The sequence below is a fragment of the Bos taurus genome, chromosome 1 (genome assembly GCF_002263795.3).
Source record: "Bos taurus isolate L1 Dominette 01449 registration number 42190680 breed Hereford chromosome 1, ARS-UCD2.0, whole genome shotgun sequence".
In the NCBI taxonomy this organism is placed as follows: Eukaryota; Metazoa; Chordata; class Mammalia; order Artiodactyla; family Bovidae; genus Bos; species Bos taurus.
Window position 1 is genome coordinate 140,432,030 of NC_037328.1, and position 25,111 is coordinate 140,457,140.

Sequence of the window (25,111 nt, forward strand, 5' to 3'; positions counted from 1 at the left end):
TAGATAGCATCACCTGTTCAATGAACATGAATCTGACCAAACTCAGGAAGATAGTGAAAGACAGGGAAGCCTGGCATGCTGCAGTCCAAGAGGTCCCAGGGAGTCAGACATGGCTTAGTGATTGAACATCAAGAACATATACCCTCTCCTCTGCCCAGTGTGTTCATGCCACATGCTCTGTCACTCAGTCATAGCCGACTCTGCAACCCTGTGGACTATAGCCCTCCAGATTCCTCTGTCCGTCGGATTCTCCAGACAGGAATACTGGAGTGAGTTGCCATTTCCTCCTCCAGGGGATCTTCCTGATCCAGGGATTGAACCTGCATCTCCTGCGTCTCCTGCACTGGCAGGCAGGTTCTTCACCACTGAGCCACCTGGGAAGTCCCCTCTGCCCAGACATGTGCACAAAATGTTAACTTATGATGAATGAATACCAGTGGGACACAGATTTCTTTAGCAAGTTTTGTATTCCCAGCTTCTTGGTAAACCCATTGTTTAAAGTCTTTCTAATAAAATTTTTGTTAGTGTGTGATATTTTCCTATGGCAGGGTCCATGGACACATCTACTTTGTCATCTACTCTGCTGTCATTAGAGACAGCCAGGAATGATTCTGGCTTTGATCATTTGGCTGTAGTAAGTTTCATAGAGTCCCCTGAAGTGCAAGGAGATCAAACCAGTCAATCCTAAAGGAAATCAACTCTGAATACTCATTGAAAGGACTGATGCTGAAGTTGAACTCCAATAATTTGGCCACCTGATGCAAACAGCCAACTCACTGGAAAAGACCCTCATTCTGGGAAAGACCGAAGACAGGAGGAGAAGGATGACAGAGAATGAAACAGTTGGATAGCATCAGTGACTCAATGGACCTGAGTCTGAGCAAACTCCAGGAGATGGTGAAGGCAGGGAGACCTGGCATGCTGTAGTCCATGGGGTTGCAAAGAGTAGAACAAGACTGAGTGACTGAACAACAACAAAGTTTGATAGATGTCTTTGGTTTTACATCATCTTTATTGGGAGGGTATTCTGCTTCTTGTTTCCCTGATTTGATTGTCACAGCTCACAGCCTCCTTCCATCTGGCCCGCCCCTGCATCCTCCCTATCAACATTCTTTGCTTGGTTTCTTTTTAGCCCTGGGGTTGGTTTCTTCTGGGGAAAATTCTTAGTCATCAAATAGGACTTATTTTCTAAGGTATTGATCTGCTGGACATAGAGTATATATTCCATTCATCATGGATCAAGAAATAAATCACAAAATGAAGTTTCCTGCAGCTATGACCAATCTGGCTTGCCAAGAATTTCGAATGATTTGAGAAAACTCTGAAGATATGCAGTTGTTTAAAAATTCAAAATTATTCATGTGCAGGTATATGTACATGTATTAATGTAAATGTTACACTGTTGTTTTTGTTCAGTCACCAAGTCATGTTTGAATCTTTGTGAACTCCATGGACTGTAATTCACCAAGTTCCTCTGTCCATGGGATTCTCCAGGCAAGAATACTGGAGTGGGTTGCCATTTCCTTCTCCAAGGGATCTTCCTGGACCAGGGATCAAACCCATGTCTCCTGCATTGGCAGGCAGATTCTTTACCATGGGGCCACAAGGTATATGTTGCATAACATATACCAAATAATACATTATGTGAGAGTGCATGTGTGTCTGAGAACTTAGCTCCTCTAGGCGCAGGAGGGCCTAGAGGAGCTATCCCACATTGAAGGTCAGGAAGGGCAGTGGTGAGGAGATACCCCTTGTCCAAGGTAAGGAGCAATGGCTGCGCTTTGCTGGAGCAGCCATGAAGAGGTACCCTACACCCAAGGTAAGAGAAACCCAAGTAAGACGGTAGGTGTTGCAAGACGGCATCAGAGGGCAAACACACTGTAACCATACTCACTAGTCAATCTAGTCAATCTAATCTAAGGAAAACTAGTCAATCTAATCACACTAGGACCACAGCCTCGTCTAACTCAATGAAACTAAGCCAAGCCCGTGGGGCAATCCAAGACAGGCGGGTCATGGTGGAGAAATTTGACAGAATGTGGTCCACTGGAGAAGGGAATGGCAAACCACTTCAGTATTCTTGCCTTGAGAACCCCATGAACAGTATGAAAAGGCAAAATGATAGGATACTGAAAGAGAAACTCCCCAGGTCAGTAGATGCCCAAAATGCTACTGGAGATCAGTGGAGAAATAACTCCAGAAAGAATGAAGGGATGGAGCCAAAGCAAAAACAATACCCAGCTGTGGATGTGACTGGTGACAGAAGCAAGGTCCGATGCTGTAAAGAGCAATATTGCATAGGAACCTGGAATGTCAGGTCCATGAATCAAGGCAAATTGAAAGTCGTCAAACAAGAGATGGCAAGAGTGAATGTCGACATTCTAGGAATCAGCGAACTGAAATGGCCTGGAATGGGTGAATTTAACTCAGATGACCATTATATCTACTACTGAGGGCAGGAATCCCTCAGAAGAAATGGAGTGGCCATCATGGTCAACAAAAGAGTCTGAAATGCAGTACTTGAATGCAATCTCAAAAATGACAGAATGATCTCTGTTCGTTTCCAAGGCAAACCATTCAATATCATAGTAATCCAAGCCTTTGCCCCAACCAGTAACACTGAAGAAGCTGAAGTTGAATGGTTCTATGACGACCTACAAGACCTTTTAGAACTAACACCCAAAAAAGATATCCTTTTCATTACAGGGGACTGGAATGCAAAAGTAGGAAATCAAGAAACACCTGGAGTAACAGGCAAATTTGGCCTTGGAATATGGAATGAAGCAGGGCAAAGACTAATAATAGAGTTTTGCCAAGAAAATGCACTGGTCATAACAAACACCCTCTTCCAACAACACAAGAGAAGACTCTACACATCGACATCACCAGATGGTCAACACCGAAATCAGATTGATTATATTCTTTGCAGCAAAAGATGGAGAAGCTCTATACAGTCAGCAAACGCAAGACCAGGAGCTGACTGTGGCTCACATCATGAACTCCTTATTGCCAAATTCAGACTTAAATTGAAGAAAGTAGGGAAAACCACTAGACCATTCAGGTATGACCTAAATCAAATCCCTTATGATTATACAGTGGAAGTGAGAAATAGATTTAAGGGCCTAGATCTGATAGATAGAGTGCCTGATGAACTATGGAATGAGGTTTGTGACATTGTACAGGAGACAGGGATCAAGACCATTCCCATAGAAAAGAAATGCAAAAAAGCAAAATGGCTGTCTGGGGAGGCCTTACAAATAGCTGTGAAAAGAAGAGAAGAGAAAAGCAAAGGAGAAAAGGAAAGATATAAGCATCTGAATGCAGAGTTCCAAAGAATAGCAAAAAAAGATAAGAAAGCCTTCTTCAGCGATCAATGCAAAGAAATAGAGGAAAACAACAGAATGGGAAAGACTGGGGATCTCTTCAAAAAAATCAGAGATACCAAAGGAACATTTCATGAAAAGATGGGCTCGATAAAGGACAGAAATGGGATGGACCTAACAGAAGCAGAAGATATTAAGAAGAGATGGCAAGAATACTCAGAAGAACTGTACAAAAAAGATCTTCATGACCCAGATAATCACGATGGTGTGATCACTGACCTAGAGCCAGACATCCTGGAATGTGAAGTCAAGTGGGCCTTAGAAAGAATACTCAGAAGAACTGTACAAAAAAGATCTTCATGACCCAGATAATCACAATGGTGTGATCACTGACCTAGAGCCAGACATCCTGGAATGTGAAGTCAAGTGGGCCTTAGAAAGTCAAGTGGGCCTCCAAAGCTAGTGGAGGTGATGGAATTCCAGTTGAGCTATTTCAAATCCTGAAAGATGATGCTGTGAAAGTGCTGCACTCAATATGCCAGCAAATTTGGAAAGCTCAGCAGTGGCCACAGGACTGGAAAAGGTCAGTTTTCATTCCAATCCCAAAGAAAGGCAATGCCAAAGAATGCTCAAACTACCACACAATTGCACTCATCTCACACGCTAGTAAAGTAATGCTCAAAATTCTCCAAGCCAGGCCTCAGCAATATGTGAACCGTGAACTTCCTGATGTCCAAGCTGGATTTAGAAAAGGCAGAGGAACCAGAGATCAAATTGCCAATATCCGCTGGATCATAGAAAAAGCAAGAGAGTTCCAGAACAACATCTATTTCTGCTTTATTGACTATGCCAAAGCCTTTGACTGTGTGGATCACAATAAACTGTGGAAAATTCTGAAAGAGATGGGAATACCAGACCACCTGATCTGCCTCTTGAGAAATTTGTATGCAGGTCAGGAAGCAACAGTTAGAACTGGACATGGAACAACAGACTGGTTCCAAATAGGAAAAGCAGTACATCAAGGCTGTATATTGTCACCCTGTTTATTTAACTTCTATGCAGAGTACATCATGAGAAATGCTGGGCTGGGGGAAGCACAAGCTGTAATCGAGATTGCCAGTAGAAATATCAATAACCTCAGATATGCAGATGACACCACCCTTATGGCAGAAAGTGAAGAGGAACTCAAAAGCCTCTTGATGAAAGTGAAAGTGGAGAGTGAAAAAGTTGGCTTAAAGCTCAACATTCAGAAAACAAAGATCATGGCATCCGGTCCCACCACTTCATGGGAAATAGATGGGGAAACAGTGGAAACAGTGTCAGACTTTTTTTTTCTGGGCTCCAAAGTCACTGCAGATGGTGACTGCAGCCATGAAATTAAAAGACGATTACTCCTTGGAAGGAAAGTTATGAGCAACCTAGATAGCATATTGAAAAGCAGAGACATTACTTTGCCAACAAAGGTTCGTCTAGTCAAGGCTATGGTTTTTCCTGTGGTCATGTATGGATATGAGAGTTGGACTGTGAAGAAGGCTGAGCGCTGAAGAATTGATGCTTTTGAACTGTGGTGTTGGAGAAGACTCTTGAGAGTCCCTTGGACTGCAGGGAGATCCAAGCAGTCCATTCTGAAGGAGATCAGCCCTGGGATTTCTTTGGAAGGACTGATGCTAAAGCTGAAACTCCAGTACTTTGGCCACCTCATGGGAAGAGATGACTCATTGGAAAAGACTCTGATGCTGGGAGGGATTGGGGGCAGGAGGAGAAGGGGATGACAGAGGATGAGATGGCTGGATGGCATCACTGACTCGATGGACGTGAGTCTCAGTGAACTCTGGGGGTTGGTGATGGACAGGGAGGCCTGGCGTGCTGCAATTCTTGTGGTCGCAAAGAGTCGGTCATGACTGAGTGACTGATCTGATCTGATCTAAATAGATAAACTAACAGGATTTGTGAGAAAAGATGGTTGAGGAGGACCATAGAAAACCTATGAAGTTTTGCAGCCAAAACACTAAAAGACAGTTGTTGGTACCTAGGGAGGTAACTGGCAGCTCAGACATGCAGCTTAGCTGCATGACAAGGAGGCTGGTGTTGAGTTGCATGATCACCAAAATTCATCCTGATGGTTAGATTTCATGACTGTCCACATCATGATGTCATGATGTAAAGAAAAACATAAAAGTCTAGAAAATTTCCTATGGGGTTGTCCATTCATTGCATTCCTATGTTTTTGCTTTGATCTGCTCGTTTATTTTGTGTGAAGTCTTTACGCATTACACAAAATCTCTTCCAGGTGGATTCCAAAAGAACTTACTTTCAGGAGACTGTAGAAAAACAAAGCTAAGTGTTTTAAAATGATTTGTCAGACAACTAGATAACCAAATAGATGATGTGTTTTTTCCTATGATAGTATAAAAACACACATCCTCTGGAAAACCAAGCCAAAAATTCATGTGGAAAGAAGACTATCTTAGCCATCAGTCCGGTGAGGATGCACTGGCGGAGAGAACAGAACATCTAATACACTTTATCATTCCTCATTCTAAACATAAAGGTTTTCAGATTATTTCACTCTTAGTGGATAAACTTAGCAATGGTGACTCGGGTGGGGACAGAGGCACAGCCTTACCTTTGACCGTCACGTGGACACTCTGGCTGGTGGAGAGCTGGGGCTGGACTAGCACGTTGCAGGTGTACTCCCCCTCATCAACTTCCTTCTGCACATCTGAGAGTTTTAGGGTTCCATTATTCTCAAACGCCACTTGGCGGTGGTTGAAAGGAAGCAGATTCGAGTTCTTGTACCATTTGATGGAGTAATACGGATAGCCAATCACACGACAGTGAATGTATGTGTCGCGTCCCGCTATTGCTGTGATATTTTTCATTGGTCGAATGCTTGCAGGCCCTGGAGAGACACAGAGAAGCTCTTGAAAATAATTTAAGGGTACCTTTTATGTGTGGAAATGAGTACACTTTTCCTTGAGTTTAAAAATGTATTTGTTTTCATGTAAGGACATCTTTTTCAATTCAGCAATTTTTTTCTGCATTTGGCATTTTCCACTAAGAAGGTTTTTTTTTTCTTTTCCTTTTCATTTCATTGCCTTCAAATGAATTGAACGAGTGCTAATTACCAACTACTTCTATTTAAAACATTTTGAATTATAGGCTAAAAGGCAATTTAATCAATAAAAAGTAACAAGCTGCACTGAACAATCATATTCAGCTGGTGAGACACTGGTATCAATTCAACTGTTTAACTCTCTCTCTATAAAATAGATTGTGAGGATGGAGGTTATGCCATGTTGCACTATGAATGTAGGTTAAGTACCATGTACATGAAGGTTTACCATGAATGTCGTAGAACAGAAGAAGAGGAGGAAGGAGAGAGCATGCAGAGCATAAACCAGGAAAAGAAAGCTCCAGAGGACAAGTCTAAGAGTAAAACAAGAGAACAAGCTGACTAAGGAAACCAAAATGCCATTTCCAACAGTGATCCAGTCACTGCCATTCCTCAGTGGGAAGCAAGAGGGCAGGAGACAACGAAGCGACATTAATCCGGTCTGGCATTCCAAGACTGGGCTCGGTGCATGCAGAAACGTCCTTCTCCGCTACAATGAGTCATGTGTGTTTTTTGAGGAGTTGATTCGACAAGCACCTCTTACGTTTATTCGAGCCTGGTAGAGGACGACGCCTGCAGAGTTGTTGGCCGTGCAGCGATAGACGCCCCCGTCGCGGACCTGAGAGCTGGAGATGTTCAGGTAGCTGACCACGTTGCCCTCCGACGTGATCATCTGGCTGATGCGGTGGCTGCCGCCCTTGAGGATGGGGTCGTCGTCCAGGGTCCACGTGATCGTGGGCAGCGGCGTTCCCTTCACGTTGCACATCAGGGAGACGGCCTCTGCCGGACTCACCACTTTCTCACTAAAGGCGGAAATGATTTTGGGAGTTCCATCTGCAGGAAGACAAATCACGCAGGGAAGTGGCACATATGCATAATTAAAGGACTTCCGAGTATGTCTATTGGATGTGGCTATCAAACGCCCCTCAAAAGACTGGTTTTATCGATAAAGCTAAATTCCACTTAGGACAACTTTTCAGTTTCAAAATAAGTAAATGCAGACTTAGCTAGCTTTAATCTCTCTCTCCTCTATTTCTTGATTGTCATAATCATGCAACTCAGATGTTCATGATAAAGAATGTCATCTCCCAAAAAGTTTATAATTCAGAACTGTTATGTCCCCACCCAAAGTTATAACAGAGGAAATTCACACACCTCCATGGCTAATTTAGCTTTCTACTTCCTCCAAGTTAATTAGGGATTGCTCAATGGGGAACTGTTTAGAGGAAGAAAGAACTAAGACATTGATTATCTCTCTGTCATTTTCTCATAAGGAATCATCTTTTATAGTTTTAATAATAAATAATGATAATTGCATGTGAATTTTTATGAAGGCCCTGAGAATAGGTAAAAGCTAAATCAAGTTGGACCCTTTCGGTATTATTAAATGTCTCCATAAGTATCTTTTCTTTCTTTTTTAAAAATTTTATTTTACTGAAGCTATGCTTCAGTTGATTTGTTAAGTTTCTGCTCTACAACAAAGTGATTCAGTTATACATACATATGTTATTTTTCAGATTCTTTTCCATTGTGGCTATCATAGGATACTGAGTATAGTTCCCTGTGCTATACAGTAGGACTTCGCTGTTTATCCATCCTATTTGTTGTTGTTTAGGCGCTCAGTCGTGTCCATCTCTTTGCGACCACCAGGACTGCAGCACACCAGGCTTCCCTGTCTTTCACTATCTCCCAGAGTTTGCTCAAACTCATGCTGATTGAATCCACCCTTTATGTACTGATAACTAGTTTGTATCTGCTAATCCTGAACTCTCAATCCATCCCTCTCCAACTCCCCTTCCCTGTGGCAACCACCAACCTGTTCTCTATGCCTGTGAGTCTGTTCTTGCTTTATGGATAAGTTTATTTATGTCATAGTTTAGATTGTGTTATAACATAGTAAGTGTTATAAGTAAGGTGGTCATTAATTTATCTGGGATACTTCTGAGAATAAAACTGATACTAGGAGAACAGACACAACTCAAGACCCTCCCAGGAAAACAAGGAGATTAATCTTAGGAATGTTTCCACAGAAATTTCCAATGTTTTAGACAAAGACAAAATTTTCATATTCCATTATTTTTTTAAATCATGTATTAAAATATCTCTTTAAGGTTATATTCTATGTGCTGTACTGTGCCTAGTCGCTCAGTCATGTACTACCTTTGTGAGCTCATGGACTGTAGCCTGCCAGGCTCCTCTGTCCATGGGGATTCTCCAAGCAAGAATACTGGAGTGGGATGTCATGCCCTCCTCCAGGGGATCTTCCCAGCCCAGGTATTGAACCCAAGTCTCCTGCATTGCAGGCAGCTTTTTTTACCAGCTGAGCTACCAGAGAAGCCCAAAGTTATATGCTCGTAACAACAAATGCATTTAAAAAAAATGTATATTAGGTCTCCATTAGAGAGATACAGGGTGTCCCAGGTGGCACTAATAGTAAAGAATCTGCTGCTAATGCAGGAGATGCAAGAGACACAGTTTCAATCCCTGGGTCGGGAAGATCCCCTGGAGGAGGAAACGGCAACACACTCCAGGATTCTTGCCTGGAAAATTCCATGGCCAGAGAAGCCTGGCAGCTATAGTCTATGGGGTCAAAAAGAGTCAGACACGACTATACCACTGAGCACATACACATTAGAATGATACACACATATTAGAGAAAAATGTGTGAAAGTCAAAAGACTGGAAAGTTACCAATGGATCTCCCAGCTTTAGGCATATAAATCAACATTGTGACACTTTTTTTTTTTTCCAGGCATGAATATATCATTTTGACAGAACTATGATCACATGCAACTTGATTTCTGTGTCTAGTAATAAACCTTGCTGGTGGAGATATTTTTTTTTAATTGGTGCAAATTGAAAGATAATGATTAATAGATTTTTTTTTTTACTTTTTAACCTGAATTATAAAAATTACATGTATTCATTGCTGAAAAATTTGAAAGCATAGATAAGCAAAAGAAAAGTTAGAAACAAAAGGGAGGGGATTTATGTATACCTATGGGTGATTCATGTTGAGGTTTGACAGAAAACAGCAAACTTCTGTAAAGCAATTATCCATCAATAAAAAAATTAATTATTTAAAAAAAAACAGAAAAAAATTCTAAAGCTATCTTGCAATTCCAGTACTGAAGGTAAGTGTTGCACCATCTTTTCATTTGCAAATTGCTGAATCTTAACTTCATTCCAGCTCACATTTTGGAAGGCTGGAGAAGGCTTTCAAGTATATTTTTTTCAGGGTCAGATTCTTAGATCACAAACATCTTTCTTTTACTATCAAAGATGACAAAAATAACTTCATAATATTAAAATAGGAAATCTGCACTTTAGCCCTGAGAACCCTGCAGACATGACTTCAACGTGCTCTACATTTAATTTACAGAGAAGTTAGATGTCATTCTGATCATAATTCTTTGTATATGACCAACTGTTGATGCTTGAGAATATTGAGGTTATTTTATTTGACCTTACAACGCAACATATTTTGTCAGGAGGTGTTTAGCTATAAATTTCTTTTTACTGATTTTTACATTAAGCATTGAACTCTCAAGTCTTATTTTAAAATCTATGTGGGAAAGTTTTCTTCACTTACGCTTTTATTTTTGTAGATAAAGTTTACCCACAGCTAAATATATAGATCTTAAGAGTACCAACAGAATGAGTTTTGTTAAATAAATACACTTATGTAAGCACAAAATGAAGAAGGTAAGAATCATTTCTATCACCCCCCACCATGTTGCTAGGGGTTCTTGCAAGCAGTCTCTACCTACCACTACTTTTCTGATTTCGATCACCATGCATTACTTCAGCCTGTTCTTGGCTTCAAATCATGTTTGTGTGTGCCCTACATATACTCTGTCATAACCAGAGTACAGTTAGTAAAATTAGGAGCTGCAACTTTGGAACCGTGGTGTTACCTAATGCAGAGTCTGTCCATGACCAGTAATGTCCCTTGCAGCTGTTTTCCCAGTCCAACCATTGTCATACCTTACATTTATTTGTGGTGTCTCATTAGTCCTTTTAATCTGTAACATTCTTCAGTTTCTACTCAATTCTTGACTTTGACATTTTTGAAGAATTACTTTGTAGCCAGTTGTTCAAATCCAGTTTGATATTTCCTTGTGATTAGATACAGATTTTGCATTATTTGACAAATGCTACGGAATTACTATTGTTTTTGTGTGTGTTTATTGGCCGCTTGTGTATTTCCTTTCATGAAATGTCTGTTCAAATCTTTTGTTCCATTTTTATGTTACAGTCTTTTTCTTTGGTATTGATTGGTAGCAGTTCTTCACGTCCACTGAATACATGTATATGTATAATATATACATTCAAACCAAATATGATGAATATACATGTATACAAATTTACTTATACATGTATATAGGTCAGATTACATCCCTGGTGGCTCAGAAAGTAAAGAGTCTGCCTGTGATGAAGGAGACCCGAGTTCAATCCCTGGATTGAGAAGATCCCTTAGAGAAGGAAAGAGGAAGACATTAGAGTATTCTTGGAGAAGGCAATGGCATGCCACTCCAGTACTTTTGCCTGGAAAACCCCATGGACAGAGGAGCCTGGTGGGCTGCAGTCCATGGGGTCGCTAGAGTCAGACACGACTGAGTGACTTCACTTTCACTTTTCACTTTCATGCATTGTAGAGGGAAATGGCAGCCCACTCCAGTGTTCTTGCCAGGAGAATCCCAGGGACGGGGAGGCCTGGTGGGCTGCCGTCTATGGGGTCGTACAGAGTCGGACACAACTGAAGCGACTTAGCAGCAGCAGCAGCAGCAGCAAAGTATTCTTGCCTGGAAAATCCTATGGACAGAGGAGCCTGACAGGCTACAATCCACAGGTTTGCAAAGAGTGGACACAACTGAGCAACCAACACTTTCAGTTTCAGGTCAGATTAAATTACACATAATGTTTGTCAGACATATGTATATATATAGTATACATTATATATAAATGTATGTACTAAATATTTTCTATCATTTCATATTTGCCTTTTCATTTTCATTACATATATATTAATATGAGTGTGTACATGCAAATTTTATAGTTTTAATCACCTATGAGAAGTTAAAATTACAATTATTCAAATAAAATGGAGGAATCTTGCAACAGATAATCTCAAAAATTTAATTTATATTCTTTCATTTGTGTAATTTTATGTATGCTAAAAAATATAATACAATGATGTAATGTTATAATTTGTCAGTTGCTATTTAGAAAAATGCAAAAGTAGGAAGTCAAGAAACACCTGGAGTAACAGACAAATTTGGCCTTGGAATACACAATGAAGCAGAGCAAAGGCTAATAGAGTTCTGCCAAGAGAATGCACTGGTCATAGCAAACACCCTCTTCCAACAACACAAGAGAAGACTCTACACATGGACATCACCAGATGGTTGACACTGAAATCAGATTGATTATATTCTTTGCAGCCAAAGATGGAGAAGCTCTATACAGTCAGCAAAAACAAGACCAGGAGCTGACTGTGGCTCAGATCATGAACTCCTTATTGCCAAATACAGACTGAAATTGAGGAAAGTAAGGAAAACCACTAGACCATTCAGGTATGACCTAAATCAAATCTCTTATGACTATACAAGTGGAAGTGAGAAATAGATTTAAGGGCCTAGATCTGATAGACAGAGTGCTTGATGAACTATGGATAGAGGTTCATGACACTGTACAGGGGACAGGAATCAAGACCATCCCCAAGAAAAATAAATGCAAAAAAGCAAAATGGCTGTCTGGGGAGGCCTTACAAATAGCTGTGAAAAGAAGAGAAGCGAAAAGCAAAGGAGAAAAGGAAAGATATACCCATTTGAATGCAGAGTTCCAAAGAATAGCCAGGAGAGATAAGAAAGCCTTTTTCAGCGATCAATGCAAAGATATAGAGGAAAGCAATAGAATGGGAAAGACTAGAAATCTCTTCAAGAAATTTGGAGATACCAAAGGAACATTTCATGCAAACATGGGCTCAATAAAGGGAAAAAATGGTATGGACCTAACAGAAGCAGAAGATATTAAGAAGAGGTGGCAAAAATACACAGAACTGTACAAAAAAGATCTTCATGACCCAGATAATCACGATGGTATGACCATTCACCTAGAGCCAGACATCCTGGAATGTGAAGTCAAGTGGGCCTTAGAAGCATCACTACGAACAAAGCTAGTGGAGGTGATGGAATTCCAGTGGAGCTACTTCAAATCCTGAAAGATGATGCTGTGAAAGTGCTGCATTCAATATGCCAACAAATTTGGAAAACTCAGCGGTGGCCACAGGACTAGAAAAGTCAGTTTTCATCCCAATCCCAAAGAAAGGCAATGCCAAAGAATGCTCAAACTATCACACAATTGCACTCATCTCACAAGCTAGTAAAGTAATGCTTAAAATTTTCCAAGCCAGGCTTCAGCAATACATGAACCGTGAACTTCCAGATGTTCAAGCTGGTTTTAGAAAAGGCAGAGGAACCAAAGATCAAATTGCCAACATCCACTGGATCATGGAAAAAGCAAGAGAGTTCCAGAACAACGTCTATTTCTGCTTTATTGACTATGCCAAAGCCTTTGACTGTGTGGATCACAATAAACTGTGGAAAATTCTGAAAGTGATGGGAATACCAGACCACCTGATCTGCCTCTTGAGAAATTTGTATGCAGGTCAGGAAGCAACAGTTCAAACTGGGCATGAAACAACAGACTGGTTCCAAATAGGAAAAGCAGTACGTCAAGGCTGTATATTGTCATCCTGCTTATTTAACTTCTATGCAGAGTACATCATGAGAAACGCTGGGCTGGGGGAAGCACAAGCTGTAATCAAGATTACCAGGAGAAATATCAATAACCTCAGATATGCAGATGACACCACCCGTATGGCAGAAAGTGAAGAGGAACTCAAAAGCCTCTTGATGAAAGTGAAAGTGGAGAGTGAAAAAGTTGGCTTAAAGCTCAACATTCAGAAAACGAAGATCATGGCATCCGGTCCCATCACTTCATGGGAAATAGATGGGGAAACAGTGGAAACAGTGTCAGACTTTATTTTTCTGGGCTCCAAAATCACTGCAGATGGTGATTGCAGCCATGAAATACTCCTTGGAAGGAAAGTTATGAGCAACCTAGATAGCATATTGAAAAGCAGCGACATTACTTTGTTAACAAAGGTCCGTCTAGTCAAGGCTATGGTTTTTCCTGTGGTCATGTATGGATGTGAAAGTTGGACTGTGAAGAAGGCTGAGCGCCGAAGAATTGTTGCTTTTGAACTGTCGTGCTGGAGAAGACTCTTGAGAGTCTCTTGGACTACAAGGAGATCCAACCAGTCCATCCTGAAGGAGATCAGTCCTGGGTGTTCACTGGAAGAACTGATGTTGAAGCTGAAAGTCCAGTAAGGGAACGACAGAGGATGAGATGGTTGGATGGCATCACTGACTCAATGGACATGGGTTTGAGTGAACTCTGGGAGTTGGTGATGGACAGGGAGGCCTGGCATACTGCACTTCATGGGGTCACAGAGAGTCGGACACGACTGAGTGACTGAACTGAACTGATTTAGAAAAATTAAATGAGAAAACCATTTTGCTAAATGGTTACTAATACATTTGTCATTTTTCATGTACTTCATTTCTATCTGAGTTTCCAGATTCAGGTCATTTTCTTCATCATGAATGGTTTCATTTACTGTTTCTTAGCATGTAGGACTTCTGGCATCATGCTCTTCACAACCTTTTGTTTATTGAAAATATCTTTATTTGGTTTTAACTTTTAAAGACTATTTTTGATAGATGTAGCCATGCATGTTGATGGGGTTTTTGAATGTTGAAAACAGTAAATTAAAAATAAAATTCATCATAATCTTAGAAAGACTGTGTGTGTGTGCTCAGTCATGTCTAATTCTTTGTAACTCTATGGACTGTAGCCTGCAGGCTCCTCTGTCCATGGGATTCTCCAGGCAAGAATACTGAAGGGGTTGCCATTTCCTTCTCCAGGGGATCTTTTTGGCCCAGGGATCGAACCCTTGTCCCTTATGTCTCCTACACTGGCAGGAATATTCTTTACCACTAGCACCAGCTGTGAAGCCCCACCCCACTAGCACTGGAAAATATCCTCAAGGGATGTGTGATATTTGTGTAGAAAATTACTGATATTTCCCCCTTCTTTCAAGGGTCAAGTTCTTTCTGCCTGATTTGGGGTATTTCCGCAGGGTCTGTAAATTATTTTGCTTTCCCCAAAGTTCATTATTTTCATCTTCTCTCAGGTTAGTGTGATACACACTACTCCATAATTTCCAGAAATAAGACCTGTTCTTCTTTTTTATGATTCTACTTTCTAGGTGTTCTGGTCTGATCTTGAACCTATAATTATTAGTTCCAGTTTCTTTAAACTTCCTTTCCAGTTTCTTTGTCCTCATGGGAAATATTCCAAAATTCTACATTATATCAGTGCCCATTCTTAGTTGATAGTATTGTGAGTTTTTAGAATCAGTTAATTCATAGCGGTTACAGGATGTTAAATCATAAGTGTCTAGTTAGACACCATCTTAAGGCAGTTACTGGGTATGTGTTTGTAATTCCATTTCTGCTGTCTTTGGCGACATTAGCACTGTCATTTCTCAGATGAGAAAAAAAAAAAAAAAATAAGTGAAGCTTCTTGTCCTGAACAGAAACTGACAGGCAACAAATAAATCCGTGAGTGGGCTCAGTGGGCTCCTCTCACCCCTCTTTTTATTCAAGCGACAGGCTTTTTTGGAGATGAAAGCAGACATTATTTTCCCAGTGAGACTGGAGTGTCTTTGAAATCTTTCTTGCTGTCACTCTCTGATAACCTCACCTCTTTCGACATTATTATGGATTATCAATATACTCCTTAGGTTTTCTTGGTCACACGAGGTGGTTTCCAAGGTAACGAGGCCTAGACAGGTAATCTCTCCCTTTTCTACAAAGAATCTAAAAATAGTGGCTATGTGAGGACTGCAGGGCATCGCCATTAGCAAACTGGCTCTGTGCAAATTGATTACTTTCTGCACTTAATTATTATGGAAACACAGCATCAGGCTTTTAATATGAGTCCCGTGCCTTCAGCTATATTCACCTGTGCTTTAAAATGCTCACTGTCTGCAAGGAACTGCTTGAATCAAAATAAGAATGTTATCCTAAGCCCGTTTCTTCTTAAAAATTAGCTAAGGTTAAAAAAGTAATAAGAGAAATAGACACTTAGCGTCAAGAGATATTTAAACTTATTTTCATATTAAATGGATTTTCTTTTCCCCTGCTTTAGGCTATATGAAAGTCATGTAGTTATTTTAATCAGTTGATAACAGATGAATTTTAAATTATATATAAAGGCACAATTTCCAACAAGACATGCAAATTTACAGATAAAAGCTAGTTCAATTATCTAGTGATAAACATGTCTCTTGCTTGAAAGTTACCTGGACAGTGTCTTTCCCTGGCTGATTGATAAGCTTGAAGATGTAAGTAAGCAGTAGGCAGTTAAAAAAAAGCCTAAAACTCATTATGATAACACAAAGCAATTCTTCAAAAATTCCATTCACCTAAATCTGTGACTCTCTGGACCCAAATTGAGACAACTCTACAACCCAGATGCCTTTTTACAGTCCACCAAACATGACGTTGAAATGTTGCTCTAAGTGTTGCATCCATGGATGTGCTTATCAACTTTGGGGGGGCTATTTTGCTCCCCCAAAGGACACTTGTTTGTCATAACTGGAGGGAGGCACAGCGAGCATTTAGCAGATAGAGGTGAGACTCCATTCAGCATCCTAGAGTGCATACAGCAGCCTACCCAACCAAGCACCCCTGAGAAACCCTGGTCAAGAGGATGATGGATTAGCCACCGAACCATCAGTCTCAAGTCTCTTTGGTTCATATCTTGACAAGTAACTTTAAACACTGAGTGAGCAGCATTTATGTTACTTGACTTTATGTTAAATCACATTACTTATGTTACTTCTACTAGAAACAATGATCACTTCATCAGAAATTAATCTTTTATTTGCCCAACTGAGCTAGAAAACTAGAGGAGAGTTACTAGCTGATCAGACAGAAATCTTAAAACTGAGTTATGAGCTCCACTTCACCCTTTGCTCTTGCTTTTGAGTGCCCTGGGTTTGAGTTCTTTTTTTCGGCTGAACCCTGCAACGAGGCCCACTGACCTTCAAGGACCACCTGCACAAAGTCTTGAGCGGACAGCCTGTCCTTGCGCACAAAGCACTGGTAGGCTCCGCCGTCACTTCGGACCATGTGATCCATTATAAGGTTTTCGTGGTTGATCCCTGTGATCCTCACATTTTTTCCAGGGTTGAGTATTTCACCATTTCGGTACCAGGAGAGTTCCTGGTCCTCACTTCCAGTCACGCTGCAGGACAAGGAAACCTGGCTGCCCACGCTGCTTTTAACTTTCCTGGGGCTGATGGTAGCTTTCAGTGGCTCTGGAGTTTCGGGGAAGAGAAAAAAAGAAGGTAAAAACATCACACATGAGAGTATTTCAACAGGGTGGACTTTTGACAAGGCAAATGTATCTTCACAAGCATTTTTGGCCATTTGGCAATACGTCAAGGTAGGTTTTTCCCTCATACAGAGCATTGAATAGTCAAAGATATTAAATTGAGCTGTTAATGGGATTTATGTAAGTTATACAGTCTTAATTTTGTACTTGCTTGGATGGTGACTGCAGACATGAAAGCAAAAGACGGTTGCTCCTTGGAAGAAAAGCTTTGACAAACCCAGACAGCAGATTAAAAAGCAGAGACATCACTTTGTCGACAAAAGTCCATAGAGTCAAAGTTATGGTTTTTCCAGCAGTCATTTGCCAATGTGAGAGTTGGACCATAAAGAAGGCTGAGCACCAAAGAATCAATGCTTTCAAACTGTGGTCCTGGAGAAGACTCTTGAGAGTCCCTTGGACTGCAAGGAGATCAACACTGACTATCACTGGAAGAACTGATGCTGAAGCTGAAGCTCCAATACTTTGGCCACCTGAGGTGTACAGCCAACGTATTAGGAAAGATCCTGATGCTGGGAAAGATTGAAAGCAGGAGGAGAAGGGGGCAACAGAGGACGAGATGGCTGGATGGCATCACTGACTCACTGGACAAGAGTCTTAGCAAACTCTGGGAGATAGTGAAGGACAAGGAAGCCTGGCATGCTACAGTATAGGAGTTTGCAGAGTTGGACACAACTGAGCAACGGAACAACAACAATATGGTCATAATTTGGTACTTGTAAATAGCACTACATAGGCCTTCTACCTGGAATACTCCCAGAGTTAAAGCAGCAGAGGGATTGAGAAAGAACATCTTTTTAATAGTTAGCTACTTTACCATGTAAATGACAATGCATACAGATTGTCTGTTGAAATAGTCAATTGTGAGCTTCGTGTTAAGACTGTTATGTTTCTAATGCTTTTGTGTGGAATGACGTTGCAACAATTTTTAAAAAGGAACCTTAAAAACAAAAGGCCACACTCTGCATGTTCTTATTTCAGTGCTATTTCATTTTGTTTGGGAACACCCTTATTGCTGTTGGCTTTTTTCTTTTCTTTTTCTTGCCTTCTTTCACTGTATGGCAGATAGACTGGTGTTGGTCAGATTCCTTTCTCAGTAAATGTGAGTATTAACCCACTGACAGTAAGAACTGCAATGGCTGAGCCAACAAGGATGGATATATTTGAATATTTAAATCTATCTGCCTCATCCCAACTTGGCACAGATGGGTTTCCTCTGGGCCAGTCTCACACACACAAACTCACTCATATCCTCTATGTGGCTTAACCATGGCCAGCAGCACAGGGCTGCAAGGAAGCAGGTTGCTGTAGAATGTATAACTGTGAGAAAGGTTTTTTATTTCTTTAAAATGAGGCAAGCTGCTTTGGACAAGGTGGTAACTCTCATCCATGACTTTCTATGTTTTCATTGAACAATGAATGAACCCAGTTCAATGCCATAAGCATTTTTGAACATTTATATGCCAAGAATAGCATTAAACTCATAAGTGAAGATGAAAATGAAAGGCACTTGTGACAACTCGCATGTCCCATAGTTACCTTCGTTAAGTCAGTCTCCCCACAGTTCTGCAAGTTTCATGTTATCTCCACTTTACAGACGAAGAAAGAGTTATTCAGAGATATTTAACCAAATCCACACAACAGGTAAATGGCAGCTATCAGCTGTTTGCGTCAGTTATTACTGACTTCTTAGTCACCACATTGTGAAGTCTTTAAAAAGCTCAGTCTTTTAGGTGCATAAGCAAAATACGAGAATGAAGATAGTAACCCAAAGGGTCCAATAGAAGACCTCAAGATTCTGCATCAAATCAGAGGGACCTGAAGGCAGCAGGGGAAGAGGGCAACAAAGGATGAGATGGTTGGATGGCCTCACCAGTTCAGTGGACGTGACCTTGGGCAAACTCCTGAAGATGGTGGGACAGGGCAACCTGGCATGCTGTGGCCCGTGGGGTCATGAAGAGTCAGACTCGACTTGGAGACTGAACAACAGTAACAACAGTGGGAACTGAAGAAAGCTTTCTAGAATTTTTAGCCAGTGAGCAATAGAGTAAACACATTTTTAGGAGAATCGATTGATCGTATTGTGTTGCACAAATGATAATAGGAAAATTGGTCAGCAAGGAGTAATTGTTGATGTCTAGCTGTGACTCAATTAAAACTCAATTTAGGACAGGGTGGAGGTGGGGAGCACAGTTGAGAAAGGCCTTGAGATACAATCTCTAGGATTGGCAGGAATTAGACCTAGAAAGGGAAGTCTCAAAGAGGATCTGGGGCTTAAAGCTTGCATTTGGAGGGTTTGAGGGTAGAAGGAGTCTAGGATAACAGGAGTCATTTACATGCCAGAGATGGTAGAGAGCAGTTTGGGATACTCCTGCTGAGCATCTGATATAAAATTTGGAAATATGTTCTTCTGACACCCAAGGAGGCTGAGGCTGAACCTGCAAATTCAGGGCTGTTTTCAGAGGGGAGGAATTTGAAACTAGAAAACAAAAGAGAGAAAAATAAAAGAGGAGAATGTTCTGAATTTGCAAGAGCATCATGTCCACTGGAAAAGAGAGACCAAACTAAGGACCAGTCAGAAGGGAGGATGGAGTGTTAGAGGCATACCTGGAATTTTTCCAGACAAGGCTCACAAATACAAACAGGAAAACAGACATATTCAGAATTAAGACTTTCCTACAGATAACTTTTACAATGTGTTACTGTTGTTCAGTTGCTCAGTCAAGTCCAACATCTTGCAACCCCATGAAATGCAACACACCAGGTTTCCCCGTCCTTCACTATCTCCCAGAGTGTGCTCAAACTCATGTGCATTGAGTCGGTGATGCCATCCAACCATCTCATCTTCTGTTGCCCCCTTCTACTACCCTCAATGTTTCCCAGTATCAGGGTCATTTACAACGTAGACAAGGATAAATGTCTTTACAGAGAAAGCAATAAACTATTCTGAGCTTTGAGCAGAAAACAGGAGTGGAATGGGGAATGCCTGGGGAATAAGGCATTGCATTAGACTTAGAAAGATGGGGAGTTTTAGACATTCAAGTATTTGAAAATCATCTTCCATGTGGAGGGAGCAGCATGGCTTGCACTTTTAGGGAAGGAACTGCTTATAGTGGGAAGGAAGTTAGATTTCACAGGAAGTAGGTTTTTTTGAAGCAAAACGATGGGAAATGTGACCTTACAGGTTTTCTTGACAGGCTTTCCCCACTATCTTAATATATAAATATTATTCAGCAGAAACTGAGGAGCCACAAAAAGTGGTTTTGAACCTCCCATTGGAATAATTCTCACTAGCTGTCCAATGTTTCATTGTTTCATCAACAAGGCACTTCAGTCATAGAAATATAATTGTTCAGACATTACCCTCCATTTCTAGCAAAAATCAGCCTAAGCACATTCAAATGACATTTGCAGGACTCAGTCTGGACAGCTGATTCCAGGCAGTCTTTGGGATATTTGTTTCAAATGGACTCACTTGGGCTGGTATTGTGCTAAAGCTGTCTACATCCATGGTAACATTGAAGAGGTGGTTCCATAAACAGGCATAAGGCTAGAAAAAAGCCAGGATAAGAAAATGCCTTCCTTTTAAATGCCAGACTCATATTCAGTTTGTTCAGTTCATCAAATTTTTCTGTATACAAATATACATATTATCCGACTGGCAACTATGAGCCATATATTTTGACCAAAGTTCTACCACTCACTTCTGGTCCTGTGATCTTGAGTAAAATCAGTTTGATTTTGTTTCTGCATGAATAAAATTAAGGCTTTATAAATAGATTAGAGAGTGTACCCCTGAAATCACATCCCTTCTTCCTCTGTCTGCCTTCACCCTCCTTCTCATCATCTTCCTCACACTGGTCATTCCAGACCAGTTTAGAGATGAGATGTATTCATCATGTTATTGTTTAGTGCTTCAGTTGTGTCTGATTCTTTGTGACTGCATGGACTGTAGCCCACCAGACTTCTCTGTCCATGGGATTTCCCAGGCAGGAATACAGGAGTGGCTTGCCATTTCCTTCTCCAAGGGATATTCCCAACCCAAGGATAGAATGCCTTCTCCTGCATTGAAGGCAGGTTCTTTTACTACTGGGACTTCCCTGGTGGCTCAGCTTGGTAAAGAATCCACCTGCAATGTGGGAGACCTGGGTTCAATCCCTGGGTTGGCAAGATCCCCTGGAGAAGGGAAAGGCTACCCACTCCAGTATTCTGGCCTGGAGAAGTCCATGGACTGTGTAGTCCGTGAGATCACAAAGAGTCAGACATGACTGAGTGCCTTTCACTTCACTGTTTTTACCACGGACCCCTAGGGAAGCTATAGTCACCATAGTTGGACTAAATTGTCTCTAATATTGAATCCAAGTCCAATTTTCAGATAATTACAGCTCTAGATTCAGCCCTGTAGAGAGGTGATAAAGCCCCATTTAGAAACCTAAAGCAGAATCTGGCAACTGGCCAAGGGCAACTCCTTTGATCTGATCACCATTGCCTGTGCTAACAGCACCGCCCTGCTTATCTCCCTCCATTGATTTGCAGACTGGCTGGCCATTCTGAATTCAACAGCTAGGTAATGTTATCTTGGAGCTGGATACTGTGGCCCCAGACTCTCCAGCTGTGTTCAGTTCAGTTCAGTTGCCCAGTCATGTCCGACTCTTTGCGACCCCATGAACCACAGCACTCCAGGCCTCCCTGTCCATCACCAACTCCCGAAGTTCACCCAAACCCATGTCCATTGAGTCGATGCCATACAACCATCTCGTCCTCTGTCAGCCCCTTCTCCTCCTGCCCTCAATCTTCCCCAGCATCAGGGTCTTTTCTAGTGAGTCAGCTCTTGGCAGCAGGTGGCCAAAGTATTGGAGTTTCACTTCAACATCAGTCCTTTCAATGAACACTCAGGACTGATCTCCATTAGGATGGACTGGTTGGATCTCCTTGCAGTCCAAGGGACTCTCAAGAGTCTTCTCCAACACCACAGTTCAAAAGCATCAATTCTTCAGCAATCAGTTTTCTTTATAGTCCAATTCTCACAGTCATACATGACCACTGGAAAAACCATAGCCTTGACTAGACAGACCTTTGTTGACAAAGTAATGTCTCTGCTTTTCAATATGCTGTCTAGGTTGGTCATAACTTTCCTTCTAAGGAGTAACCTCCAGCATTTGAAGACTTGATTTCCTCATCTGTGAAATGGGGCTAAAATGGAGTGAGGATTCATGGGAGCTACAGAGAAGGCCAGGGGGTCACTTGTAACAGGAGCTCCACCATTGGCAGCTAGCATCACCACTGCCAGTTACCATCCAACTTACGTTTCACGTACAGGCGGCCTATCACCTTAGCAGTTCCATATCTGTTGGACACTTCACACACATAGCTGCCTGAGTCTGAGGGACGTGTGTTCTCAATAAGCAGCCCTGTCATGGTCTTCTGGAACCTTCCAGAAAGTTCCAGGGGCATGTTGTCCTTCAGCCAGCGGTAATCTGGCTCAGGGTGCCCAAGTGCTTTGCAAGGTAGCTCCACACGCTGCCCTGCCATGGCTTTGCGATGATCAAACCCATCCAGTATGGACGGGGCTGAGTTCGCTGGGTCTGCAGAAGGAAAGGAAAAAACTCTTAGATGCAGTGAAGGAGTTAATGTGTCATTCAGAATCATAGGACGTCATATATAATTCAAATTTTATGTATGATTTCAATTATTAATACACCTTTAAGATTCCTCTGTCCATGGAATTCTCCAGGCAATAATACTGGAGGGAACTGCCATTCCCTTCTCCCGGGGATATTTCGATCCAGGGATCAAACCCGGGTCTCTTGCATTGCAGGCAGCTTCTTTACCATCTGAGCCACCAGCCACCTGATGCAAAGAACTGACTCATTGGAAAAGACCCTGATGCTGGGAAAGATTGAAGGTGGCAGGAAAAGGGGATGACAGAGGATGAGATGGTTGGATGGCATCCCCTATGCGATGGTATGAGTTTGAGTAAACCCCGGGAGCTGGTGATGGACAGGGAAGCTTGGCATGCTGCAGTCCATGGGATTGCAAAGAGTCTGACACAACTGAGTGACTGAACTGAATTGAACCACCAGGGAAGCCCATATATGCACACACACAAACACACACACATAAACACACACACACACATATATGCATATATATGAACAGAAAGAAAGCCCTATTCATATACATTCCTGTCTCTCAAAATTTTCAAAAGGTTGAACCTGATACATCACCAAAGAAGATGTACAAATGATTGATAAGCACATGGAAAGATGTTCAGTATTGTTAGCCATGACAGTTGCTATTGTTTTTTAGTTTCTAAGTTGTATCTGATTCTTTTGGGATCTCATGGTTTGTATTCCACCAGTTTCCTCTGCTCTTGGGATTTCCCAGGCAAGAATACTAGAGTGGATTGCCATTTTCTTCTCCAAGGGTTCTTCTCCACCCAAGGATCAAACACGTGTCTCCTGCATTGGCACGTGGATTCTTTGCCACAGGGCCACCTGGAAAGCCCAGCCACTAGGGTAATGCAAATTAAAACCACAGTGAGATACTACTTCACACTTACTAGGATGTCTATAATAAAGACCCCCATAGCAGCAAGTGCTTGTGAGGATGTGGAAAAGAAAGTAGAACTTTCATGCATTGTTAACTTGAAAGTAAAATGGGGCAACCACTTTGGAAAACACATCAGCAGCTTTGTAAAATGTTAAACTTCAGTTCATCACAAGGCTCAAAAGCTCCATTGTAAGAATCCACCCCAGACCAAGGAAAACCCACGTTCCTTCAAACACTTTTTCACAAATGTTCATAGCAGGATTATTCGTAAGAGCCAAAAAGTTGAAATAGTTCATACTAAACAATAGGATCATTGTTTAGTAGCTGGATAAGCGAAATGTGAACATACATACATATTAATCAGCAATACAAAAGATACATGTTACTATATGAATGGACATGTTACAATAGGGATGGGCCTCAAAAGATTAGGCTAAATGAAAGAAGCCAGATACAAAACCACATATCACCGAATTTGATTTATACAAAACACAGTGAAAACACAAATCTATAGAGATAGACAATAGATTAGTAGTTGCCTGCAGCTGGGATTGAATTTGACTGGAAATGGGCATCAGGAATTGATTTATCTACCTATCTAGGCCATTTTGTCTAAAGTTTCATTCAGCGAATGCTTCCTTATTGATTTTCTTTTTGTATGATCTGTTCATTGATGTAAATGGGACATTAAAATCTGCTTCTATAATTGTGTTGCTGTCAATATTTCCCATTACGTCTGCTAGTATTCTCTTTATTTAAGTATTTCTATGTTGGATGCATAGAAATTACCACTGCTATATTTCCCTTTCAGATTGATCCCTTTATCATCATGTAATATTCTTTCCTGTATTTTAACAAAATACAAAAGTCTTTGTTTTAAAGTCTACATTTCTGATACAAGTATTGCTACACCAACCTTCTTTTTGTTTCCATTTGACCAAATACCTGTTTCCATCCCCTAACTTTCAGTCTGTGTGTGTCTTTAGATTTGAAGTGAGTCTCTTGTTGGCAGCATATATGTGTTTTTTTTTTTTTTTTTAATCAAATCAGCCACAGTATACCTTTTGATTAGAGCATTAGTCCATTTACATTTAAAGTAATTATTGGCAGATATGTACTTACTGTTATTTTGTTCATTGTTTTCTTATTTTCATAGTTTTCTTTTTGCTTTTTCTGCTTTCTTCCCTTGTGATTTGATGACTATCTTTAGCATTATGTCTGGATTCATTTTTCTTTTCTCGTGTACCCAGTATAGATTTTTGGCTTGTATATAAATGTATTTTGGCTTGTATATAGATTTATATGGATATATATATGTGTGTGTGTGTATATATATATACACACACTTGATTATTTTAATTTGATGATCTCTTAAGTTTGAACACATTCTAAAAACTCCATTTTTTACTTGCCACCATTTTAGTATTTTGAGTTTATATTTTACATCTTTCTGTTTTGTGTAGCCCTCAACTTATTGTGGATATAGATGATCTTTCTGCTTTTGTCTTTCAACCTTTTGCTAGCCTTACAATTTGCACGTCAACTACCTTTACTATATGTTTACTTTACCAGTCATATTTTCTTTTTCTAAATT

The 25,111-nt window shown here is 40.9% G+C and overlaps 1 protein-coding gene across 1 annotated transcript in view; it reads right to left on the reverse strand.

The window, feature by feature from the left end:
* Positions 1-25,111, reverse strand: part of DSCAM (DS cell adhesion molecule) — a 690,454-nt gene that overhangs the window by 300,007 nt on the left and 365,336 nt on the right. Inside the window, exons 5-8 of the mRNA XM_059889928.1 lie at positions 22,272-22,550; positions 16,616-16,891; positions 6,976-7,272; positions 5,950-6,225 (exon numbers count right to left, since the gene is read on the reverse strand). Of these exons, the coding sequence (XP_059745911.1) occupies positions 5,950-6,225; positions 6,976-7,272; positions 16,616-16,891; positions 22,272-22,550 (1,128 nt within the window). The remainder of the gene's footprint in view (positions 1-5,949; positions 6,226-6,975; positions 7,273-16,615; positions 16,892-22,271; positions 22,551-25,111) is intronic.